Here is a 25,998-nt window from a genome sequence, read left to right as displayed (position 1 = left end):
GAGGAACGGCCGGGTTCTCGCGGGGGCCGCCGCCCCGCCTGCCCGCCAGCCGCGTGGGAGCGCTCCGGCTTCTCCACATCCTCCCACGGGAGACGTTTGAGCGCCTGCGTCCACCGCTCACGGTTTGAGGAAGTGGGCTCTCGCCGAACCGTTTTCCTGCTTCACGCTGTCAACTTTCTCTTTCACACCCGGCCCAGGCCGAGTGACTGGGAGGAAGGATACCGCCCGGTGATGCAAAAGGAAATTTCCCCAGCCTCCACGCGTCGCCGTGCGTCACACCCCGCCGGGGGCCGCGAGCCTTCACCTGCCGTCACCTCGCCGCCTCCCCGAGAGCAGGCTCCAGACGGGGCTGCGCAGCGGGCAGAGGATGGCGGACGGCGAGTTTGGGTACGTTCTCACGCTGGCCCGGGACTATACGAAGCACGTTCTGCAGGGGCCCCAGCCCGGGTGCCACCCAAGCAGAGTATCCCAAGTGCTACAAGACGTGGCCTTCTCGGTCCAGGGGGAGGTCGAGAAGCAGCTGAAGCCGTGCCTGGACAAGTTCCACGTGGGGTCGGTAGACACGGCCAGGACGATGTTCCACCAAGTGATGGAGAAGGAATTTGAAGACGGCATCATCAACTGGGGCAGGATTGTGACTATATTTGCGTTTGAGGGCATCCTCATCAAGAAGCTTCTCCAGGAGCGGATCGTCCCAGACGCGGATGCGTTCAAGGTTTCCTACTTCGTTGCCGAGTTCATCACGAAACACACGGGAGAATGGATCCGGCAAAACGGAGGCTGGGTATGTGCCGTGGGATATTTCTCGTTGTTCTTACCTCTGAACTAGGAATTGACAGTTTCTCCCCAGTTAAAAAAAAAAACTGTTTTCTTCAGGTGGTTTATTTTTAAAGGTTCTCGTTTTTATTAAAAAGCTTGTTTATTTATTTTGGTTGGGGGGGGGGGGGCAGAGAGAGAAGAAGAGACAGAATCCCAAGCAGGCTCTGTGCTGTCAGAGCCCCGCTCGGGGCTCGATCTCATGAAAGGTGGACGCCTAACTGACTGGGCCGCCCAGGTGCCCCTGAAGTTTCTCATTTTATAATGAGAAGACATTTCTGGCTCATTTCCAGTGAATCCTAGAACTCTCTAGCTGGAAAACACATGCGGTTCCAGTTTTGACTCCTAAAGGCCTTACGAGTGGGGGTAAGATTTGGGAGCACGAGAGCGTCTCCCCAGGGCACCTGTCAGAGGCACAGTGCCCAGCGGAGGACTTAGCTGTGGCCAGGCTGTCATGACAACGTAGAATTAGTACAGAAGGAGGTGGTATCAGATGCTGTTATACTTGGGTATTTACTATTTTGCAAAAGACGGGTACATTTTTGCAAGTTCATTGTTTACAAACTGATTTTCTTTTCTTTTTTTTTTTCTCAATTTTCCAACATGACAAATTCTGGCTGTTAAAGCCTATTGACTAAAAATAATAATAATAACGTGCTATACCACCAGCAAGAAGCTTCATAGAAGAATTTCCAAGTAACAATTCACTTTATTATCAAGCCTCAGAAAGCCCAGACTGGGGGGTGGAGGGGCTCTGTTAGAAGGCACTGATAAGGGGCTTTCCACGGCTGGATGTTCATGCTTGTCTTTCTACCCCAGTACCCTTAACACTGACTTATTTTTTAAACTTTATTTTTTAAATGTTTATTTATTTTTGAGAGAGAGAAAGAGAGACAGAGAGAGGGAACAAGCAGAGGACGGGCACAGAGAGAGGGAAACACAGAATCCGAAGCAGGCTCCAGGCTCGGGGCTGTCAGCACAGAGCCCGACACGGGGCTCGAACCCACACACCGTGAGATCAGGACCTGAGCCGAAGTCGGACGCTTAACTGACTGAGCCACTCAGGTGCTCCTTAACAACTGACTTTTTGAAACTACTTACGGCTCCATGGATCCTCTTTCCAACCCCCAGTCCTAGCCCTCTCCTCTCCCCAGAGGGGAGATATGCATTCTTAGCAATTATTTTCCACGCAAATCTTGCCTATTGAATAACTCTATAGAAAATATACACACTACTTTTTTGTAAAAAATTTTTATACATATAAATACTACGTGGTACTTATTCTGGGTTTATTTTTCACCCAAGGGCCTTTAAAATATTATTTTAAAGAATACTACAGAAAAAAAAAAGAGCCCTACATCTATGCTGTTGTATGTAAACGCTGTTGAACGTCTGGCCATCTCTGGCTGATGGATATTTCAGTTATTTCCAGTTTGCGATCACAACAATACATCACAGAATCTCTATCCGTGCACTCCCTTGTGGAATATCAAATTGCCGGGTCCTGGTACATGTGCATTTTTTTGACGTACTTGATCCTTGCCCTCCAGGGGGGCTCTGCTAAGGCCCCCCCCAACCAGCTGACCAGTGTTCGGTCGCGGCAGCCTGTCCTAATTTCCCCAATCCACTGGGTTAAGAAAATGTAATCAGGGACACCTGGGTGGCTCAGTTGGTTAAGCAACCGACTTCAGCTCTGGGCATAACCTCACTGTTCGTGAGTTCGAGCCCCACGTCAGGCTCTGTGCTGACAGCTCGGAGCCTGGAGCCTGCTTCAGATTCTGTGTCTCCCTCTCTCTCTGCCCCTCTCCCACTCATCCCCTCTCTCTCTCTCTCTCTCTTTCTCTCTCTCTCTTTCTCTGCCCCTCCTGGGATTCTCTCTGTCTTCTCTGCCCCTCACCTGTGCCCTCTCTCTCTCTCTAAAGAAAATTATAGCTGTCTTTGGTTATTATATTTTATTTTTATTTTTTATGTATTTATTTTTTAACGATTGTATTTTTAAGTAATCTCTACACCCAACGTGGGGCTCGAACTCACAACCCCGAGATCAAGAGTCACACGCTCCACCGACTGAGCCGGCCAGGTGCCCCTGGTTATTACAAATGTTCTAAATTTTGATGCAGTCACATTTTACGGGATGTCCCCTGCATCTTGTTTAAGGCTTTCCGGTGTCATGATGGGGCATCCCGCACTTGGTCCCCCCACCAACTCAGACTGACTCGGGGCTGGATGAAGCATGGCGGGGGCGGGGGGCGGGGTGGGTCTTGCTCTCTTCCTCTCAGCTGTGGGCGACAGGTGGAAATTCCCACCGTACCACGGAGGTTTCCAGTGAAAGCAAAACTCCTCTGGTGCAGACGAATTCAGTTCGCAGCTCTCTGCGGGCTCCAACTGTGTCCTGGTGCCCCACATGGTATCTGCAGCATACACGTTGTGATGAACGTTACTCGAAATCTAACGACTTAGCAGTGTTTTATGAGCTCGTGGAGCCCTTGGCCGGGCGATGGGATGGTCTCTGAGAGTTTCCGGAAGCGGACTCATCTTTCAGGGGGTGGCCTGGTGTAAGTGTGCGCGCGGCAGGATGAAGCCTTCCCGAGTGGACGTACACATACACACGCGTGCCCACGCACACACTCAGCCTTCACGGGGTCGTTGGGTGTAGGTAGGCTTGAAGCCCCGGACTTTCACACCTGGACGGCTTCGCTCGTAGACGTGACGGACGCGCTCCTGACAGCGCGCTCCTTTTCGGCCCACACGAGACACGGGTCGCGTGAAGGAGTCAGGATTTGAGTCCGAACACGTTAGCACGGCGGGCTGACACAAGTAAACGTACTCGTGAGGGTTCATCTCGGGGCAGATGGCTGCTCTGCAGTCGAGATTTCCCGATCCGTGAAAATCGGTCAGATGTGACCGTCCGGAAAGCTTGTCACCGGCTCCAAATGAGAAATGCGCGTGCATCACAAAAGATGAGAAGGTCAGTTAGCGCACAACCAGAGAACTACTGTGATCTAAGTACTTCACAAGTACGATCAGACACGTCATGAAAACTTTTGGGTCAGGAAGGCAGTATGTCGGCCGCTTGGATACTATGAGCACCGACTGTGGGTCACACGGTCCTGGGCTGGCTTCTGGGGTCATTCAGTGCCCGTGGGACGTCCACAGGCTACTACTCGGAACCTTGTTTCCTTGTCTGCTGAACGGGGAGAATAATGCTTCCTCCTCCCAGGACCCGGCGTGACGATTAAATCAGTTAGTGTTACACACGAAGCGCCTGGCATAAGACTCAGTACAAGTGTAGGGTTATTGTTAGCGGTAATATTGTCAAACTTCCCCGATTAACCAGGTTCGGTCCTCCCAAGTTATACCAGCCAGGGTTAGATATTAGTCGCCATCTAAACCAGATGCCCTGAAGGGAAAAGGTAAGAGCAGCGTATCGCTAGGACCAGCTGTGAAGGGCACACGGGAGATTTCAAGAGGCTTCACTATGTAATTCGGAAAACCACCCTAACACGGAAAGAAAGCCCCTTTCAAGACGGGGACGCACAGTCAGCACTGGTACTTCCCAAGCAACCACAAGAGTCAGAAGGGGCGAGACGAGCCGTTTTTGTTTGCTTGGTTACGGCTGTTTATGATCTTCCTGCTCTAAAGGACGGTCTTTGTGCACCAAACAGAAGGACACACAGAGACTTGTGCCCGCGTGGCTGGGTGCCCGGCTGGCAGAGGCGTTTCCGAAGTGTGAAGCACAAGCAGCGAGGGGACAGAACCTCCCTGAGTCTCTCACATCCTCTGCTTCGTTAGATTTGGGGGCCAAGTTCTCCTGATATTTCTCTCCAATTTTGACTTGAGATTGAAAGTCATTGAATGAAAAGAAAGACGGAATTCTAGCCCCTCTCCCCCACACCTTGGGCCCTTCGGGAACGCGCTCTACCTGGGGCGTCCCTCTCCACCCCTCTCCCTCACACCCTACGTCCGGGGCACGAGCCAGTCCTGTCGGTCGGTCATGCACCCAGCCCACCCGGGACGCGTCCTCCTTCGTCTGACGCCGGCCGTAACCTCTTACGGTTTCCATCCTTGCCCTGCTACAGTCTGTTCCCCACACGGCAGCCAGAGTGATCTCTGAACGACGTGAATTCTCTCGTGTCCTGGCCTAATCGGAACCCTCCCAAACGCCCCTTCGCCCGGGAGCAAAAATACAATAAACGTCCTGACTGCTGTAGTCAGAGCCCTACCTGGTCTGGCCCTAAATCCCCAACCAACCCCACCTCCTGTGAGTCTTTCCTTTGCTTCATAGCTCCAGCCTCCCTGGATAAGCCAATCACACTCCGCCCTCAGGGCCTTTGCACTTGCTGTGGCCGCTGCCTGGAATCACCAGGGGTCTGCATCGGCCCCGCTGCCCTTCCCAGGGGTCCGTGCCACGGTTGCCCTCCTCGGGGAGTCTTCCCTAGCCGTCCCGTCTCTGACGGCACCACCACCGCTCTATCCTGTACCCTGCTTGACTCCCTCGTAACTGCTTATCTGTTCCTTGTCTTTCTCTGTGACCAGAACTCAAGCTTCGTGAGGCCAGGGGTCCTGCGTGTTTAGTTCACCAGTTTGTTTCAGACAGCACCTGGCATGTGGCCGAAGCTCAGTAAACGTTTGTCGGATGAGTACACGTAGTGAATAATCGCCAGGGAAACGCGGGGATCACGTTGGTGTCTTCCTAGATGTCAAACATCCTGAGGATCTGGGTTTCTTTGCATTATTGATGCAGGACGTTATTTTACGGCTTAGGCTTTTCTGAAGCCACGGTACCCGAACCTAATGAACTATTCCTGGAAAGAACCAGATCTGTGCGCTCCTTCTTTATTCCCACATTACGGACAAGATATCGAATCCCTGTTTCTCTAGTTTCATACAATGGTTTTAAGATACAAATAGTGTCACTGGAAATATGTTTTTGAAAGAGGAAACGTCTCTCCTGCCACTGTAACCATCTGCGTGCGCGTGTCCTGTGCAATGACGATTGAGGAACGTGAGTTTTCTCCTTTGAGATCACCTGCCTAATGTATTGCACGCCAACACTTGTAACGTCTACAGAATATCCCAATTTTATGCGTCACAATTACTTTACCAGTTCCGAATCGTTAGACATTTGGGTTGTCTTCCTTCTTGGAAATAATGCTTCAAGACTGGCCCCGGGTGGGTTTTCCGCCCCATCGCTGAGCAGGCCGCCTCTTGATCGGTGTCTAATGATGGATGGCCCATCGCACTGCTCCCAGAATGCATACTGCCTCCCGAAAGCGCTCTATCAATGGAGGGACGACCCAACAACCCCACCAGCCAGGGGGCAGGACCAGTAAAAATAATTTAGGGGATTTCACAAGACTCAAAATAACAAGGTCAACTTAACAGGTCTAAAAATCAGTAAGACCGTATTACAATGTGAATTCTTTAACTGCCGGTGATGTTGAATTTTCCCCCACACCCTTGTGCGTGATTTGTGTTTTCTGCTTTCAACAGCCCTTGTCTTCTCAACTCTTAGGGGCTCGATGATGAGTCTCTTACCCTTGAATGAGCCCTTTCATGATAAATGTAAATATTTTCCTGGTCAGTTCTTTTCTGTTTTTTTTTTATTATTATTATTATTATTCTGTTAAAATACACGTAACGTAAAAGGTACGGGCTTAACCATTTCTAAGCGTGCACATCAACAGTATTAAATAGTCGTGCTGTTGTGGGACATCACCAGGATCCACCCCCAGGACTCTGCACCCCCCCACCCCGGATCGTGGTAGCCACCACCCTACTTTCTGTCTTTATGGGTTTGACTATTGTGACCACTTTGTGTAGATGGGGTTAAACAGTATTTGTCTTCTCGTGACTTGCTTAGCTCACTGAGCCTCGTGTCCTGAAGGTTCATCCACGTTGTGGCAGGTGTCAGAACGTCCTTCCTTTTTAAGGCTGAGTAGTATTCTGGTGTATGTATGGACCACGTTTCGGTGACCCATTCCTCAGCTGAGGGGTGCTGGCATTGCTTCCATGTTTTAGCTACTGTGAATTCTCTCCTTCTTTTAACTTTAGCTTTTTATGGCTAAAAAACCTCTAATCTTTTTTTTTTAATGCTTATTTATTGTTGATAGAGAGACAGAGCAGGAGTAGAGGAGGGGCAGAGAGAGAGGAAGACACAGAATCTGAGGCAGGTTCCAGGCTCTGAGCTGTCAGCACAGAGCCCGACGCGGGGCTCGAACCCACGAACCGTGAGATCGTGACCTGAGCCCAAGTCAGACATTCGACCGACTGAGCCACCCAAGCGCCCCAACCTCTAATCTTCTAGCTGGATTTGTCAGTTACTCCTTTTTTTCACGCTCTTTAGCTGAGAAGTTGAGTGTATGTCAGATGATATGCTACGTGCCACACAGTGACCACTGTCCTAGCAAAAGCGGTCGTTGGAGAGTGCCTCGTTGCTGAGGGTCACGAAGATCCTGGGAAGGGAGGCGGTGAGGGCGCGTGGGAAACGTGTGCGTGTGCAAAGGCGGAGGGGGAGGAGGGGGAGAGAAGGAGCAGCCTGTTCCCTGCGTTAGGCCATGACAGCGTGTGCTGGGCATGACTCTGCACTTGACACTGTGGGGACAGAAGCCGGCTTTCTTGGGCAACCCTTCGGGTGGAAAATCCCCTTGACCGCCGTCTGTGCGCTGGCCGTGCTCGGGAAGAGGCCCCGGGCGCCGGATGACGGGTCTCTTCCAGCCCCAAAGTGGAGTCACCCGGGCTCCGAGCTGCTAGCAGGCGGTTGTCACCCCAGGACCTGGAACCTGCCGGAGGCAGAGCAAATGTTCACTAGGCGAACATTTAAAACAATTATTCCGACAATTTTCTAATCCTTTGGGTGATTGTTTGGACACTTGCAGAACGAAAGAACAGCGTTGGCGTTCCCGTACGGGCCCAGGCGCTAGGAAGTCAGGTAACTTTAGGTAGCTTACTTTTTTCGCATTTGTCAGGATAACGGAGGGCGTCAGGCTGGGCGATCTCAGAGGCGTTTTGCCGTAAGGATGCCCTGTAATGATAGGTCATAAATTACAGTGGGCCCTTCACACTCTGTTGTTTTAAAACCCCGATCCAAAAGAGAATGAATCCTGGTTTTCTTGGGCAATCCTTCGGATGGAAAATCCCCTTGACCGCTGTCTGTGCGCTGGCCGTGCTCGGGAAACCACCTTGTCACAGGCTCAGAGGCACCGACTGACTCTGGCTTTATTGTGGGTCCTCCTGACTCTGCACAGTACCGCTTACAAACATACATGCACATCGCAACACCAGACAGTTGAAAAAGAGGGGAAAAAATGAGACCTTCCTCCAGAGCTGTGCGTCCAGTATGGTAGCCACGAGGCACCGATGGCCGTGAACACTCACAACGTGGCTAGTCTCAGTGCAGATGGGTTGTGAGTACAAAACGCATGTCAAATTGCAAAGTTTTGGTACAAAAGATATAAAATATCTCAAGCATTTTCATACTGATTACGTACTGAAGTCATAGTATTTTCGATAAATTAAATCTATTTTTAAAATTAATTTTACGTATTTTCTCTTACTTTAAAAGATGTGGCGGGGGAGGGGTGGGGCGTCTGGGGGGGCTCAGTCAGTTGACCGTCCGACTTGGGCTCAAGTCATGATCTCACTGTTCATGGGTCTGAGCCCCACGTCGTGCTCTGTGCTGACAGCTCAGAGCCTGGATCCTGCCTCTGATCCCGTGTCTCCCTCTCTCTCTGCCCCTCCCATGCTCGTGCTCTGTCTCTCTCTCTCTCTCAAAAATAAATAAACATTTGAAATGAACCGACATTTTAACTAAAAAAGTGAAAAGTGTGGCTAGGGGCACCTGAGTGGCTCAGTCTGTTGAGTGCCCCACTCTTGATTTTGGCTCAGGTCACCATCTCGCTGTCTGTGGGTTCGAGCCCCACATCAGACTCCGTGCCGACAGTGCGGAACCTGCCTGACATTTTGTCTCTCCCTCTCTCTGCCCTTCCCCTGCTCACTCTCTCTCTCTCTCTCTTAAAATAAAGAAATAAACTTAAACACATAAAATAAAAAATTAAAAGATGTGGCCGGTGGAACCTTAAACTTCCCTCTGTGGCTCTCACCGTACCTCTGTTGGTCAGCGCTGCCCCGGAGAGGCCCGGAGCAGGGCTGCGGGGCGGTGATGCGGTGGACGGAGCGACGCCAGTGCGGGCACAGAGGTGACCAAGGAGCTGCCTGTTAAGCGGGGGTCCTTTGCTCTCCATCCCAGTAAACTGTCGCCCCTGATTTTTAAAATGTGAAATTTATTCTCCAACAGGAAAACGGCTTTGTAAGGAAGTTCGAACCCAAGTCTGGCTGGCTGACCTTTCTGGAAGTTACAGGAAAGATCTGTAAGGTATTGTCTCTCCTGAAGAACTACTACTGAGCGGCCAGAAGCACAGAACACTCTGGATTGTGAAACCTGCCTGGCTGTCTTGACTCTTGCACTAAGTGTTGCCGGCACGCGCTTCCACTGGACAAACGACTCTGGTGATGTAACTCGATCTTGCAGAGTTACGGGGATTTTGTTCTCATTTTGATAAATAAACCGTATTTGTCTCAGTACGTAATTTGCGTCCTGCCTGGGAGTCGAGCAGAAGGGCAAAGCTGGAGGCAGGGGACGGGGATTGAAGGAAGAGGGTGGGGGGCCAGGAAGGGGGCGCCTCCTCTGCCCTGGGGCAGATTTTCTTAAGGGGTGCCCGTTACCCAGAAGTCATTCGCCAAGTCGCTCCTCCGACTGCGTGGGGGTGAGGTCTACATCCTGCCTCCCGGTGGCCCCCGTGACCCTGGATACTTAGGGGATTCCGCAGATGCCCTCCCCACAGACTCTGCTCCCTGGCCCACCACTCAGAGTTGACAGACACGGCGGGAGGTACCCAGGATGCTCCGGGGCAGTCTGAACGCAGACAGTTAGGTCTGACTCATGCTGAGTCATTGTCAAACTTTCCTCTTAACAAATGTCCTAAATCACACAACTGTGTCTTTTCCTAGACCCTGAGTTCCAATTCCGAGGTCAGTAAATTTGACTGCAGTTCAGGAGCGCCAGGCTCTGTTCTAGAACCTCCCAGTCTTCCTCCGTGTCCTCTGGCCCTCGGGGCTCGAGTTTCCGAGGAAGTAGCTGACGGATCTGATCAAGAAACCAGGGCCTCCCGGGGCGCCTGGGTGGCTCAGTCGGTTGGGCGGCCGACTTCGGCTCAGGTCATGATCTCGCGGTCCGTGAGTTCGAGCCCCGTGTCGGGCTCTGTGCTGACAGCTCAGAGCCTGGAGCCTGTTTCAGATTCTGTGTCTCCCTTTCTCTGACCCTCCCCCGTTCATGCTCTGTCTCTCTCTGTCTCAAAAATAAATAAATGTTAAAAAAAAAAAAAAAAAAAAAAGAAACCAGGGCCTCCCTCCCAGGCTCTGTGCATTTCCACAGGGGATTTCACTTAATTCACACTTTGCTTCCTCTGTGATTCTTTTTTTTTTTTAAGGCTGATTTGAAGAAACCCCTTTAGAAATCACCCTTCAAAATTTTTTTTATGTTTATTTATTTTTGAGAGAAAGAGAGAGACAGAGTGTGAGCAGGGGAGGGGCAGAGAGAGAGGGAGACACAGAATCCCAAGCAGGCTGCAGGCACAGAGCCCAACGCGGGGCTCGAACCCACGAACTGCAAGATCATGACCTGAGCCGAAGTCGGACGCTCAGCCGACCGAGCCACCCAGGCACCCCAGAAATCACTCTTAAAGTAGGGGTCTACTCTGCACACCTGCACACAGATTTCACACGCACGCACGCTCTCACCGCCCCAGTCTTACTGCTTCCCATGGCTGATGCAAGGTGCAGAGAACCAGACACCTGTAGACTTGGCCTTTCTTTTTTTTTTATTTTTTTTTTATTTTTTTTTTTTTATTTCTATTTTTTTCAACGTTTTTTATTTATTTTTGGGACAGAGAGAGACAGAGCATGAACGGGGGAGGGGCAGAGAGAGAGGGAGACACAGAATCGGAAACAGGCTCCAGGCTCCGAGCCATCAGTCCAGAGCCTGACGCGGGGCTCGAACTCACGGACCGCGAGATCGTGACCTGGCTGAAGTCGGACGCTTAACCGACTGCGCCACCCAGGCGCCCCTAGACTTGGCCTTTCTATCAGCTCATCCCATCCTGGTAAGTGCACTTCCTGATCCCCGCCCCCTTGTCCCCTATCCTTCACCCACCTCTCCTCCGGTGACCGTCAGTTGGTTTTCTGTAGTTAATAGTCTCCTGTGGTTCTTTTTTTAAAAATTTTTTTATGCTTATTTTTATTCTTTTATGTTTAATTTTTTAATGTTTTTTAATGTTTAATTTTTTAATGTTTATTTTAATTTTTTAATGTTTATTTTAATTTTTGTTTAATTTTTTATGTTTCATTTAATTTTTTATGTTTAATTTTTTATGTTTCATTTAATTTTTTATGTTTGTTTAAATTTTTTAATTCTTTTATGTTTATTTATTTTTGAGAGAGAGAGAGAGAGAGACAGAGCACCAGCGGGGGAGGGGCAGAGGGAGGGAGACACAGAATCAGAAGCGGGCTCCAGGCTCCCAGCTGTCAGCCCAGAGCCCGACACAGGGCTCAAACCCACAAACCATGAGATCACTACCTGAGCTGAACTGAGATGCTCAACCGACTGAGCCCCCCAGGCGCCCCGAGTCCCCTGTGATTCTTAACACTGGGGATACGACACTGGGGCAGGTCAGCAGGGAAACGTTTCTTGCAGAAGTGACTTTGGCGTATTCAGCCAAGCCCATCTGAGAGCCAAGTACCTGGGCCTTGCGTCTGCCCTGAATGGGAACATTTCTACCCCGTTTCACCTCGGTGCCTCCCCGCCCCCTGCTCAGTGCATGAGGTTCTACTGTGTGTTGGCATGAATCAGAGCTAAGTGTAGGGAGGAAGCATCACGAGTGGACATAACAGAAGTGTGTGTCCGAGTCCTGCCAGCTGGAATACATTTGCACAAGAGACCACAGACCCTGACCTTTATACCACAGCGATCTCGTTAACAGAGCAACACCGGGGAATCAGTGACATTTCTGGCTTGGTTTGTGACCTGGTCTTTCAAAGTGCAGCTCTGTGTGTTTTATTACTAAGATAACAGGGGGAGGGCTTACCCTTAGCGAACACCGCACACAGAGACGGAGGTGGAACAGGTCGTAGACCGAAAAGTAAGCTAAAGCCATAAAAATCCCGGAAGAGACATCGGAGAAAATCATCACAGCCTCGGAGGGGGTCAAGATTTCTTAGCTACAACAACAAAAGCCTGCGCCAGAAAAGAAAAAAGGACCTAAAAATTATACTCTAGAGACATGATTTAGAATTCTGTCTCGAAGCTGTCAAAAAAGAAAAAAACAAAACCCGATCTTCAAAACAGCAAGCCACGGAGTGGGCGGTAACACGTGTCACACTGGTAACTGACAAAGGACTGGTGTCCAGAATGTGCGAAACACAATTCAGGAACAACGCAACCATCGACTGAATTTAAAAATGGGCAGAAGACGGCAGGCGGGCAGTTCACGTGGAGAAGGTGCGAGACACCACTGGCCACCAGGGAAGGGCAAGGTGAAACCACGGGAGACCTCGGCGTACCCTCCAGAACGGCTCGCACGAAGGCCACCACCGGTACCGGGCTTTGGGAACGCCCTGGCGCGCTGCTGGCGGTTCTTGAACCGCGTGGCAGGTTCTTGTAAAGCGAAACCCGCGCTGACCCGGGGCGCGGCAGCTGGGCTCCTGGGTCTCCGCTCAAAAGCCCCCGAACATGTCCCCACGATTCACGGCAGCTGCATTCACGAGGGCAGAGAGTCCCGGACACAACCCACGTGTTCCACAAATTGCAGCCCGCCCGCGCAAGGGACGAGCCCCAGCCACGATCAGGTGTGGGCTGGCGCCACGGGATGAACCACCCTCAACACGCGTTGAGCGAGAGAAGCCGGTCACGAAAGTGTACGTGGGGTCTAGTGTTGTCCACGCGAGACCGGAAAAGACAAATGTGATGTGTCCGGTGGCAGAAAGCAAGTGAGAGGTGGCCTGTGGCCGGGGGGGGGGGGGGGGGGGGTGGGGGGGTGGGGCGGGAAGCCGGCCGGGAAAGCTCTGTCTGGGGTGATGAGGATGCCCCGCCTCTTGGCTGTGGTGGGAGAAGCGTGTCCAGCATTCACAGAGGCGCTCCCTTAAAACAGGTGCATTTTACTGCAGATGATAACGTAGCTGATTGTTAAAAAGCTCCGGTTTTTGCAAAAGAAAAAAAGAAGAAAACCGAAAAAGGTGAACGCTCATTGTGAACAGTGCAAACGCAGGAGAATAAAAGGAGAGACACAAGCAGGACCCCAGATACCAGTTTAAGTCCCAATAAAATCACGAAGCACTATTATTTTTGCCTCGGTCACTTAGAAGGATCTGTCGGTGTGCATGACAGCCCGTGGACACCACCAGGCCTGCGGGCATGGGGCCCTCCCTTCATCTGCCTTACCACCCCCCCCCCCGTGGTGGCCCGTGGCTCCCGTGGCTCCGCTGGCCTGTTTCCAGCACCTGCTGCCACAGACTCTGCTTAGGACACTCCTCTGCCTCGTCCCGCCCAGGCTAACCCGGCCTGCAGGTTTCCGCTCAGAGGTGGCCGCTTTAGGGACGCCCTCCCCACCGGGCTCCCCCTACAGCCTCTGAAAACACCACTGTCCCCATCAGAGCCTCACATCTGTGCGAGTTTCAGTTCGGTGTTTCCCACCAGACAGCCAGCTCCGGGAGGGCAGGAACCGCGCCTTCGCGTCTCAGAGTCTGGCTCACAGCCCGCTGAAGGCTCAGTGACTACTGTTCACAAAACGCACGGATGGACGCGCATCGGTTCCCGAACGGGCGGCCCACGAGGCCGGGCACCGTGTTCCCCGCGGCCCCGGGGCAACGGCCGCCTCTTGTATGCTCCCGGCGCACTAGGGACTTCAGAGAAGTGATGGCCTTTAATTGTCAGGCGGTCCCCAAACTAGATACTATCTATCCCCACTTAGAAACAGGCTGGGAAGCGGGAAGAAACTTGCGCCTTGCAGGGGGTCACAGGGGCGAAGGGTCCCTTGGGGTCACGGGGGGGATGGGCTGGTCCCTGGGTGCACGGGGTCATGGGGGTGGGTGGCCGGGTCCCGGGTCCCTCGGTGCATGGGGTCACGGGGTGGGGGCTGGGCAGGTCCCTGGGTGCACGGGGTCACGGGGGCCTGGGCGGGACCCTTACCGCCCTGGGGCGTCGTCGTTCTGCACCACTTCCCCCTGACCCCTCGGCCCCACCCAGATGCCTGCTTCCTTCCCCATCCCGCTCACGGGCTCACAAGCTCACAAGCTCACAGGCTGGAACTGTGTGCAAATGCCAGCGGGGTGGGGCTGGCTTCCCCACCGACGGTGACGTCAGTCTTCGACAGCCAGGCGGGTATCCTGATCTCCCTGGTCTGCGCCCCTCACCCGTTCATGCGCGGCCTCCCTGGAGACCTGCCCCGGCTCGAACTGGTCATGGCTGGTTCGGATCCGGAAACTTTTTGCAGATCTCCATGACTCCGTGGGACCTGACAATAAACCCTTTCTGGACGGCTGGTAGCCACGGGTGGCTATTTACCTACTTATTTAATTTTTTACAGTTTGCATCCGAGTTACTTAGCGTACGGCGCAGTAATGATTTCAGGACCAGAACCCAGCGCTCATCCCAACAGGTGCCCTCCTCAATGCCCCTCACCCATTCAGCCCATCCCGTCTCAAAATAAATAAACATTAAAATTTTTTTTTAAAAAGGGGCGCCTGGTCGATTAAGCGTCTGACTTCAGCTCCGGTCATGATCTCATGGTTCTTGGGTTTGAGCCCCGTGTCGGGCTCTGTGCTGACAACTCAGCCCGGAGCCTGCTTCGGATTCTGTGTCTCCCTCTCTCTGCCCCTGTCTCCCTTGTCAGAAATAAACAAACATTTATTTGTTTAAAAAATTTTTTAACCTTTATTTATATTTTTGAGACAGGGAGAGACAGAGCATGAACGGGGGAGGGTCAGAGAGAGGGAGACACAGAATCCGAAACAGGCTCCAGGCTCTGAGCCGTCAGCACAGAGCCCGACGCGGGGCTCGAACCCACGAACCATGAGATCACGACCTGAGCCGAAGTCGGACGCTCAACCGACTGAGCCACCCAGGCGCCCCTAAATAAACGTTTAAAAAAACAATGTAAGATAACTTGAGTGGATAAGCCATGAGGACGAAAGGTACAGCGCGGAAAGTATAGTCAGTGGCATTGTAACAGTGTTGCACGGTGACAGATGGTAGGTACGCCCTGTAACGATGGAGAAGTCGAATCAGTCTGTTGCGCACCTGAAACTAACGTGACACTGTGTGTTAACTGGACTTCAATAAAAAGAAAAAGAGGAAAGTGTAAGATGACATATGGTTCCTCTCCACTCGAAACTCTCCAGTGCTTCCCACCTCGCTCCGAGGAGAAGCCGAAATCCTTAGAACATTCTTACGATGGCGCCCGTGGCCTTCCACAGCCCGCCTGCCCCGCGAACCGCCTGAGTTCATCCCCGCTGTGCCAGGCACCCTCTTGCCCGTGGTGGAGTCTGACATGCTCTTCTCAGTCTACTGATTTCTGCCTTGGATGCCCTGTGGCTCCCGAGGGTGGGACTTGGGGACACACAGATGCCGAGGGCTCTATCACGGGGCTCCCCCACAAGCCCACAGAGAGCTCTGGAGATGCGGAGATCCAACCAACACCGTCCCTCGTGTTGCGTGTACATATACGTTCACAGAGTCCTTGATGGGGACGCTGCGTATGGCTGCTGAATTGTCGTATTCTCAAAGATGTGGAGTAAACGAGGAAGACGGTCAAAGCTTTACGTAAGTAGACGAGGCTCTCTTATGGTCAACGGGTGCTACCCAGCGTACGGAGCCCGCCAGAGTAGCCACGGACACGCAGCAGAACAATGCCTCCGGAGTTCAGCAGGGGCGTTTGGACGACAGCATACCCCTGCCCCCCAGAGCCCTGGGGCTGCCTCCGCTAGGGAGCCCTCGGAGATCTGCCTGCCCGGTGACCGTGTCCTCTCGTCTTCAGCCTCGTCGATGTTCAACCAGCTGCTGAAGCCGTGAAGCTGGTTTCCGGGAGTCATCCTTGAACCTTCCTTGCCCTCCATTCCTGTTCTCCAACCAAAGAGTAACCAAGTCCTGGCCACTCTACCTCTTAAATATCTCTCGATCCGTGCTTGCCTGTCCTTCTAGCTCCTTACCTCCTACACTAATGCAAGCCACCCTCACTTCCACGCAGACCGCTGCTCCAGCGGATGTGACGCTAATCCATCGCGGGCCCCCTCTGGTGGATTCAGTGCAGCTAGCATACTCATCTGAAAGGTAAATGCAGCGTCACCCCTCTGCTTAAAGTCGCCCAGTGGCCTCTCGTGGCTCCTAGGAACTCAGATTCTGCCACCAAAGCCGGGGCCGTTCTTTCTCTTCACTTGAGTGTGGGCTCGACTCACGCTCAAGAACAGAGCGTAGGAGGGGCGCCTGGGCGGCGCCGTCGGTGGAGCGGCCGACTTCGGCCGGGTCACGGTCTCGCGGTCCGTGAGTTCGAGCCCCGCGACGATCTCGCGGTCCGTGAGTTCGAGCCCCGCGTCGGGCTCTGGGCGGACGGCGCGGAGCCCGGAGCCTGTTTCCGATTCTGTGTCTCCCTCTCTCTCTGCCCCTCCCCCGTTCATGCTCTGTCTCTCTCTGTCCCAAAAAAAATAAATAAAAAACGTTGAGAGAAAAAAAAAAAAAAAAAAAGAACAGAGCGTAGGAAGGAGAAACAAAGGTACCAGGGAGGAGCCTGGCCAGGCGATCGCCGGTGACATCACCAGTGACCAGCCGTGTCGATAGCACGAACCTTTGGTACCTTGATGAAAAGGGCACGAAATCTCTGTGGCCTTCTTCCCCAAGCCCACGGCCCCGGGAAAACGTCAATCGCAACTTGAGGGACAATGTACAGAGTCCCTGACCAGTGACTCCCCAAAACTGACTAGGTCATCAAAAAACGAGGGAAGCGTGAGGGGTGGGGGCAGACGAGATGAGCCGTGAAGACACGGTCGGTAAACACAGGGTCCCAGACGGGACCCTGGCACAGAGCACGGGCATCGGTGGAAAAACTGACCCAGATGAAGTGTGGAGTTTGGTTAGCAGCAACACGCCCATGCTGGCTTCTCAGTCTCGACAAAGGTCCCGCGGGGTGTCCGGCGTTACCTCTGGGAGGGCGCGGGAGGGTTTACGGGAGCTCTCTCTATTGCCACTGTAACCTTTATGTCAACTTAACCTTTAAAGAGGTTCGCTGAAACACACAGAGGCAAATCAAAAGAACCCCGTGTCGTCTAGCCTTATGTCACCCCTCTCTCCTCCCGGCTCTTTGCTGGGGAGAATTTCCTGCCATCTCTCAGTTCCTCGAAACGTCACGGGGTTTTTCCCTTTCGGGCCCGTGCACACACGGTTGTCTCTTCCTAGAAGACCCTCTCACCTTCCCCACCTCCGTTCTCACTCGCCCTCTCGCCTGGTTAGTGCTTACTCAGCCTTGGTACTTGGTCACTTCCTTGTGACGGGGGCGGGGTGCCGGGGGAGGATGTGGGGATCACCAGCCACCTCCTGACCTGTCTAGACGGAGGGGATGATTGATCTGTGCAGGCTGACCACGTTAGAGTGTGCGGGATCGTTCACGTCCTTGCAAGTTGACACGTGCTTTATACACCAATCCGTGGTCGCGTCTCCTGAACGTTTCTATGAATACAAATCACTTGGGGATCATGTTAAAATACAAATACAGATTCTGGGGACGGCCTGAGACCCTGCCCGCCTGACAAGGTCCCAGGTGGTGCCGATGCGGTCGGCTCAAAGCAGCAAGTTTTGGTAGGCGGATGGCACCCGGGGTGCTGACGAGAATTAAGCGTTAGGTCTGTAAATGCAGCAATGAGGCCACGCGCTTCAGTAAATCCATGCCTGTCTCACCTTAGAGGATGGAAACTCTGCTCGTTTCTGCCACTCTTTCCTCCACCTGCCCCTACCCACCCACCTGCTCAGTTTCCACACAACTCCTTGAACTGAAGGTATGTAACCACTTTGGCATCACAGAGGTGAGTCAATGGGTTTTCCCCGCTGATGTGACTTTTCCTTTTTAATTTCCAGAATGGCTACCTACTACCTAGGGTGGAGGGAGCCACCCTTTTCTGGATATTCCCTAGTTTGTAAAATTATTCTTTTTTTAAGTCTCTTTTTAATGTTTATTTTTGAGAGAGAGAGAGAGAGAGAGAGAGAGACAGAGAGTGTGCGGGGGAGGGGCAGAGAGTGAGGGAGACACAGAATCCGAAGCGGGTTCCAGGCTCTGAGCTGTCAGCACAGAGCCCAACGTGGGGCTCGAACTCATGAGCCGCGAGATCATGACCTGAGCCGAAGTCGGACGCCCAACCGACTGAGCCCCCAGGTGCCCCTGTGAAATTATTGAACTATGGTTTGGTACTCTAGCTATGGTTTGAAGAACACGAGGGGTCTTTTCTCCTGACCTGGACGTCCATAAGCAGCTGGGATTTTACCAGAACCAACCAAATGCCTTCCCACTGAGTTGGCTCGTGACCCAGCCTCTGCTAACACATGCCCACCCAACGCCTGCTCCGTGCTGGGTCTGGGGCTGGACCCTGAGGATGCAGGCAAGTGTCCACGCGGCCTCAGGCTGACAGAACACCGCCGGGACAGACACTGCTGGGACAGGAGGGGGTAGCACTGGTTTCTGCCACGTACATGAGCCGGGGCAGGACACGTATGCTCTCCAAACCTGTTTCCTGTTCTGTAGCAACATCACAGTAATATCCCCGTCACACTCGGTAGGTCGAGCCCTCACACGGTAGGTTCCAGAGGCGGCGCGGGAGGCACTGGCCGTGGTTAGTGGTATTATTTCAGCTACAACGGCAGTTCTGCCATCTCCCAGACCAAGCAGTCCTGTATTAACCCTGAGAAGCTACCCGCACGGCCGTGCCACAGGGACCACTGAATAACTCGGCAGGGAGACAGGGAGGGAGGGTTTACGCCAACCGTCCAAGAGCACACAACCCAGAAAACCCTTCTCAGACACTCGTTTTCCAAAGTCCTCCCTGTCCCCCACCGTGGCTTCCAGGGACTTTCCTCCCTCTCTCTCCCCTCAAATGCAGGGAGGGGAACTAACTGTGTGAGCTCCCCAACCCTGTCTTTCCATATGACTTACTGACCCCCCCCCCCCTTCCCTCTGGGAAGCGACATAAAGTCCTCTGGCCATCTGACGCAGACAGGTGAGGTAGGAGCCGTCTTTTTATTATTTTGGCTTTCACTCTATCACCCAAGTGGCTTCTCAAAGTATTTCTTCTTAAAAACACTAAAGTCATATGGTGCTTTCCTAGGGCGAGTTGTGAGTTCTGGTGAATAAAAAGGACCACTGTGCACTCAGCTGCCCCCGGGGGGCTCCAGAAGCATGAACCGCTGAGCCAGGGAGGCTGAGCCAGGGAGTGGGAAGCTTCAGGGCTGTGCAGGTGTGGCCCAGGTAGCTGAGAGGAGCTGTGTTCCCATGACAGGTGTGCACCGAAGGAATTTTCTTTTTTTTTTTTTTTTTAATTTTTTTTAACGTTTATTTATTTTTGAGACAGAGAGAGACAGAGCATGAACGGGGGAGGGTCAGAGAGAGGGAGACACAGAATCTGAAACAGGCTCCAGGCTCTGAGCTGTCAGCACAGAGCCCGACGCGGGGCTCGAACTCGCGGACCGCGAAATCGTGACCCGAGCTGAAGTCGGCCGCTTAACCGACTGAGCCACCCAGGCGCCCCCACCGAAGGAATTTTCAAGAGGGACAGTGATGGGGTGAGAAGGTTTTCCTTCCGAGGAAGCCGTGTTTGGCAGTGCTGTGACCAGGCGGGAGGAGAGTTTGATCGCTGGGAGATCAGTTAGGGCCTGATGCAACAGGCGGTTAGTAATGTTTGTTGACTTACACTTGGGTCAAATAAAATTTCCACTGTTTTCACAGGATGATCTCTCCCATCGCAGGCTTGCACAAAGTTTACTTATTTAACAAGTTTTTTTTTTTCTTTTTTACCTTTTCTTTTGAATTTTAATCTTACGGAAATTCATAAAAATAGACTTCCCATACACTCTGAGTCCAACTTCCAATAACAACATCGTCAATGTAATGGGCAATTATCCAAAGAGAGAAACGCACACCGATACCCCACCATTAACTAATGTACGAACCTTACCTGAATCCACCAGTTTTCCCATTAACGTCCGTTCTCTGGTCCCGAAGCTGACCCAGGAGAGCCAACTGTATTGAACTGTCCTGTTGTGTCTCCTCACTCTCCTCCAATCCCGTCTTTCTTGGTCTTTCGTGACCTTGAGACTCGTGAAGACCACCAGTCAGGTGTGTGCTAGAACGTCTCTCAATTTGGGTGTGATGTCTTTCTCATGATTGAGGTTTTCCTGATTTTCCTGTTGGGAGGAAATACCACGTGAATGGAGTTGTGTCCTTTCAGTGTGTCCTCGGAGGGGCCACATGTTCTTGTCACATGTTAACCTGTACTGTCTTGTGGGGAGATGGTTCAAGACCACAGAGATGTTCTTTTGGTTTCTTATTCTCTTGCCCACTGGTTTTAAGCCCGTTAATGGTCCTTGCCTGCTGATTAGAAGGGCAGTGTTTGCCTAACGGTGATTCTCCGTTTCCATAGTTCCTTTCACATTTATTAATGAGAGCTCTAGGATAAGGGGTTATGCCTCTTTGTTTTGTTGTTGTTATGGAGCAGTATTCACTTATCAATCACGAGGCACTTACGGATATTTATGTTATTCCATGGGTTATAAAGTAAGACTATTTTTTTGTTGCTCAAACTGTCCCAGCTTTGCCCACTGGGAACCCCCGTTTGGGTCCCGGCTCCCCTCCTGACCTGCTCCCTTCCATTGTGGTCACCCCCTTACTCTGTGGCACCACTAAATCTTCTAGGTCCACCTTGGTCCTGCCTCAGCTCTGGAAGCCCTATTTTTTGTTGTTGGACAATGACATTTGGAAACCAGGATCTGGATGCTAGATTTCACTGCTATGGAGGGTCATTGCTTCCAGGTCTGCTCAGGAACAGGACTAGGAAACATAAGCATATGTATCTAACCCACATCTCTATTTCTGTGTCTATGCATTTCTGTATCTACTTAAAATCGCGAATTTACATGGACACTTCCAATTCCAACCCAACACAACAAGGTTCATTCCAACCTTCCCTCATTCCTTATTTGTTACTTATTTTTCGGGATAGGGAGAAACTGGGACTCTCATCATCTACAATGCGTTTACTTATTTTGTTCAATTCTAGAACACAGATAAAGCAGTTTCACAATTACTAATTTATAACCCTTTGAAAAACAAATGTCTTAACTAGAGTGGCCATATTTGTGTGAAGCTATTTTTGTCGTTAGTCTTACAGAAAATCAAAATGCTGTTTTCCACAGTTACTTAAGTTAGTTCTTTTCTTCTCCAGCATTCGTTGTAATTGTTAATCGTGTACAATGCACTTCAGTTTCCGTGTGCCGGCTTGCACTGTTCCTGCTGTACGAACGGGTGCGTGTGTGTATGCAGACGTGGTCAGCATGGTTCGGAGGGTCAGAGCTACACAGACAGGTGTCATCAAAGGAACATCCCCTCCCCCCTCTCCCCCACCGTCCTCACCCATTCCCTACAGGTACCCAAGCTTGGTTTCTGGTTTATGTTTATTTCATTTTTTGTCTTTCAGAAATGAGCAGATTATGTGTACGTACTTTTTTTTATATTGTTTTTTATTTTAAGGACATGTAATTGACATTAAATTCACCCTTTTAAAACGTCCAGTCTATTTGGTTTTAGCACATTCACAGTGTTTTGCAACTATGACCTCCATCTAATGTTAGAACATTGTCATCGCCCCCAAAAGAAACCCTGCCCTCCTTCCCTCGCAGCCCCAGGCAGACACTCATCTACGTGCTGTCTCTGTAGATTTGACTGTTGTGGATATTTCATGTAAATGGGATCACACAGTGTGTGGCCTTTTGTGTCTGGCCTTTTACTGAGGTCCATCCGTGTTGTCGTGTCTCATATTCCCGTTACTGTGAGGGTTCCTTTCTTCACACCCTCACCAACACTTCCGTTCTCGGTTATAGCCCCCCTAGTGGGTGTGAAATGGTATCTCTTCTCTGTTCTGTTTGCATTTCTCTAATGACTAATGCTGCTGAAATCTTTTCATGCGCTTATCAGACATTAATCTTATGTGGAGAAATGTCTATTTAAGTCTTTGCCCATTTTTACATTAGATTATCTTTATTGATGAGCTGTTAAGAGTTCTTCATGTATTCTGGATTCAACTCCCTTATCATATACATGATTTGTTAGTCCTCCCAATCTATATTTTTTTCATTTTCTTGATGATGTGCTTTTGACATACTAATATTTTCAATTTGGATGAAGTCCAATTTACTTCTCTTTTGTTGCTTGTGTGTTTGGTGTCAAAACTAAGAAACCACTGCCTAATCCACAGTGATAAAGGTTTGTGCCCATGTTTTCTTCTAAGAGTTTTGTTTCAGCACTTACTTTTAGGCCTTTGATCTACTTTGAGTTAAACTTTGATTGTGGCGTTAGGTAAAAGCCCAACTTCCTTGTTTTCCACATTCCAGCACCATGTTTCTGGGAATAGACTATTCTTTCTCTGTTCAATCATCTTGGCATTCTTTTTCAGGACAATCAATTCACCATAAATGTGGACGTGTATTTCTGGGCTCTGAATTCTGTCATTTACCTATCTTTCTTTCCTTATGCCAGGACCACAATGTCTTGATTACCGTAGCTTTGTAGTAACTTTTCAAGTTGGGTAGTGTGAGTTTTCCAACTATGTTCACTTTTTTCAAGACTGTTTTGATTATTCTGGACTCCTTGCATTTTCACAAGAATTTTAGAATCAGCTTATTGATTTCTGCAAAAAAACCAAGTCTGATAGATATTGCATTGACTCTATAGATCAATTTGGGGAGCAGTGCTATCTTAACAATATTAAGCCTTCCAATTCATGAACGTGGGATGTCCTTTAACTTATACTTGTTTTCTTTCAACAATGTCACATGGTTTTCAAAACTCTGACACTTGTCAAATTTATTCCTAAATATTTTTTTGATACTATTGCAAATGAAATTGTTTTTTATATTTCAGACTATTTATGTTATTATAAAAATCTTAGGGTTCTCTAGAGAAAGTGAATCAATAAGAGAGATATTTTTATTATGTATACCTTATATCTTGTTATATATACCTAATCTATTATATATACTTGACAATAAATGCATCATGAAATATACATATGCATCTCTTTATATTATCTCCCGTTGTATATATGAATACATAGTTGACCATTAAACAATACAGGCATGAGCTGTGTGGGTCCACTTACACATGGATTTTTTTTTGATACAGTCCAGTACAATAAATGTATTTTCTCTTATGATTTTAATAATTCTTTTCTCTTACTTTATTGTAAGAATTCAGTATGTAATACATGTAACATACAAACTAGGTGTTCATAACTGTGCATATGATCCGTAAAGCTTTCATCAATGGTAGGCTATTAGTAGTTAAGTTTTCAGACAGTCAACTGTGTGGCGATCAGTGCCCCTAATCCCCATGTTGTTTGAGGTTCAGCTGTATATGTAGCACAACAGAACCAAAAGAAGATATCTATTTAAAAAATGTTTTTAGTTTATTTATTTATTTTGAGAGAGAGAGAACACAAGCAGGGAGGGACAGAGAGATGGGGGAAAAAAGAATCTCGAGCAGGTTCCATGCTGTCAGCACAGAGCCCAATGTGGGGCTCAAACTCATGAACTGTGAGATCGTGAGCTGAGCTGAAATCAAGAATCAGACGTTCAACTGACTAAGCCACCCAGGTCCCTCAGGAGATATCTACTCATAACATGATTTATGATAAAGGATTGACTCGTGTGATTATGGAGGTCAGCAAGTCCAAAATCTCCAGAGCCACGGTCCCAATCTGAATCCAAAGGCTAGGAGCTGCTGTAGAACTGGAAGAGCCAGCAACACGTCTAGTATGAAGGGTGTCAGGCTGGAAGAGGTGTGCTTGTATATTGGTCTTGTATCCTGCAACTTTGCTGGGCTCCACTTCACTCGTCCTAACGAACGAGTTAGATCCCTTAGGACGTCGGTATATGAGGTCATGGCATATGCAGAGACAGTTTTACTTCTTTCTTTCCAGTCTGGGTGCCTGTTATTTGTTTTTCTGGTTTAACTGCCCTGTAACCCAAACTTTTTTTTTTTTTTTTTTTTTTAATTAAGAGAAATTAACCCTTGGTCTGTGGTTTATGTTGCAAGGATCTTCTCTCAGTTTGTCAGTTGTCTTTTAATTTTGTGTATGGCTTTTTATGCTATGAAAAATTATAAGAAACTGTCATATAGTTATGTCTCAATCTTCTCTTTTATTGGCTTTGGATTTTGAGTCACAGCGAGGATGCCTTTCCCTAAACGGTGGTTGAAGACGAATTGTCCTTTTCTTCTACTACTGGTATAGTCCCAGTTTCCACACTTGGTCCTTAATCCATGTGGTTTTTCTTATGTATGGTGTGAGGTACGGACATGATTTTATCTTTCAAAAAATGGCTGTTCAGCTGTTCTAGCACCATTTACTAAGATCATGCTTGCCCCAGTGATTTGAGATATCATCTTTGCCATACTCTAAACTTCCATATGGTTTCAGGTCATTTCTGTTGTGTGGTCTACTGTGGGTTTAAGCAGCAGTACCCTCCTGTTTTAATTATAGAGGCTTTATAGTATGTTTCAAGGTTTGGAAGGTCCAGTTCCCCAAGGGCCTTTCATTTTCAGTGTTTTCCTAGCTATTCTATTCTATTCTATTCTATTCTATTCTATTCTATTCTATTCATTTTTTAAAAGTAGGCTTCATGCCTAGCACAGAGCCCAATGTGGGGCTTGAACTCACAACCCTGAGATCAAGACCTGAGCTGAGATCTAGAGCCGGATGCTTAACTCAGAGTCACCCAGGGGCCCCTTTCTGGCTGTTCTTGAAAGCTTGTTTTTCTGGATGAACTTTAGTAAAGTTGATTAACACAAAATTTACTAAAATTTCTCTACACTTCCAATTATTTTACAGTTCAATGTCTTTATCCGTTAAATTAGCCCTGTCACCTTTTCAAGGGCCCTCTGATGTCAACGTGTGAGGGCAAGAGTCTCTCTCCACACCTACTTACTCCCTTGAATTACCCTCTTCTCGCTTCCCACTGCTGGTAAACGCTCTGCGAGCAAAGAAAACTCGGGTGTCTCCGTCTCCTCCGTGTTTGCTCCTGTAGGAACAGCGCTTTCACAGGAGGAGCGGGCACCAGGCGTCCCACAGTGAAAATACTGCTGGACCTTGAACGTGTCGCGAATAGGGCAACTTACTCTGGTCCCTGAGTTCTCCAGAGGTGAACACGCTGATCTGGTGTGGGAAAGTCAGCCGACGCATCAACGGCCCGTCCTACCCCTCGGTAATAAACCGCCTTCCTCCGACCCACTGGAAACGAAAACGGTGTAAAATGCTTTTGCCAACAAACAAATAATTGTCCCTTTAACCAGCAGGACTGCGTATCCTGCGTACTTCTCACCGGCCCGCCTGGGCGCTCTTTTCGGGCCCCACACAGCCCCTCGCGACGCAAGGTTCACTCACCGGAATCTAGGCTGGCGCTAGGGTCTGACTGTGCCCCTCTCCCCGAGCCCACGATGGGCCAGGGCCGCGCGGGCAGCCGGGGCCACGCGGCCACTCGCTCTCGGCCAAGGAGGGCGGAGGAGCCGCCTCCCCAGAGCCGCGCTGAGCCCGGACAGCAGCCGCCCTCCAGCGACCCTGCTCCGGAGCCCGCAGCGAGCCCAGACCCCCCCGCCCCCCGCCCCGGGCTGCACCGATCCGTCCCGGGGGCTGCACCGAGCCCGGACCCTCCCTTGGACTGCGTCGTGCTCGGAGCCTCACCCCGGTGCCCCGCAGACCTCGGACCCCACCCCCACCCCCCGGGTCCCCGCCGAGCCCGGACCCTCCCCTTGGCAGCGCAGAGCCCGGGTACGGGCGGGAGGCTGGAGGCGGGCTGGGGGCGGGGCTCCGACGACCCGGAAGCGGGGA

General features: G+C 50.5%; 1 protein-coding gene and 1 long non-coding RNA gene across 4 annotated transcripts; one reads left to right on the top strand and one right to left on the bottom strand.

Annotated features, from left to right (window-relative positions):
- Window positions 1-200: 200 nt before the first annotated feature.
- Window positions 201-9,399, top strand: BCL2A1 (BCL2 related protein A1). The gene is made up of 2 exons (XM_060617497.3): window positions 201-784; window positions 9,113-9,399. Exons 1-2 carry the CDS (start codon window positions 368-370, stop codon window positions 9,218-9,220), a joined length of 525 nt encoding a protein of 174 aa, XP_060473480.1. The 5' UTR covers window positions 201-367; the 3' UTR covers window positions 9,221-9,399.
- On the bottom strand, window positions 6,967-25,954 carry LOC132668588 (uncharacterized). 3 transcript variants are annotated; one of them, XR_009605649.3, is made up of 4 exons: window positions 25,290-25,954; window positions 20,077-20,305; window positions 11,958-12,106; window positions 6,967-7,840 (listed from the first exon to the last, which is right to left on the bottom strand). It is a non-coding gene; the product is annotated as an uncharacterized LOC132668588 (long non-coding RNA). The 3 variants fall into 3 exon arrangements; XR_009605650.3 differs by lacking the exon at window positions 11,958-12,106 and having other exon boundaries at window positions 25,290-25,401; window positions 25,555-25,917; XR_009605648.3 differs by lacking the exon at window positions 11,958-12,106 and having other exon boundaries at window positions 25,290-25,917.
- Between the last annotated feature and the right edge of the window lie 44 nt (window positions 25,955-25,998).

Source organism: Panthera onca, chromosome B3, assembly GCF_046562875.1.
Source record: "Panthera onca isolate mPanOnc1 chromosome B3, mPanOnc1 haplotype 2, whole genome shotgun sequence".
Classification (NCBI taxonomy): Eukaryota; Metazoa; Chordata; class Mammalia; order Carnivora; family Felidae; genus Panthera; species Panthera onca.
Note: the sequence above shows the minus strand (reverse complement) of the source record. Positions and strands in the feature narration are given on the sequence as shown.

Excerpts from the sequence above, each read along its gene's own strand:
- BCL2A1 (XM_060617497.3), top strand. The coding sequence starts at position 368 with ATGGCGGACGGCGAGTTTGGGTACGTTCTCACGCTGGCCCGGGACTAT. Across the intron at positions 785-9,112 it reads TCCGGCAAAACGGAGGCTGG|GAAAACGGCTTTGTAAGGAA; the intron begins GTATGTGCCGTG and ends ATTCTCCAACAG.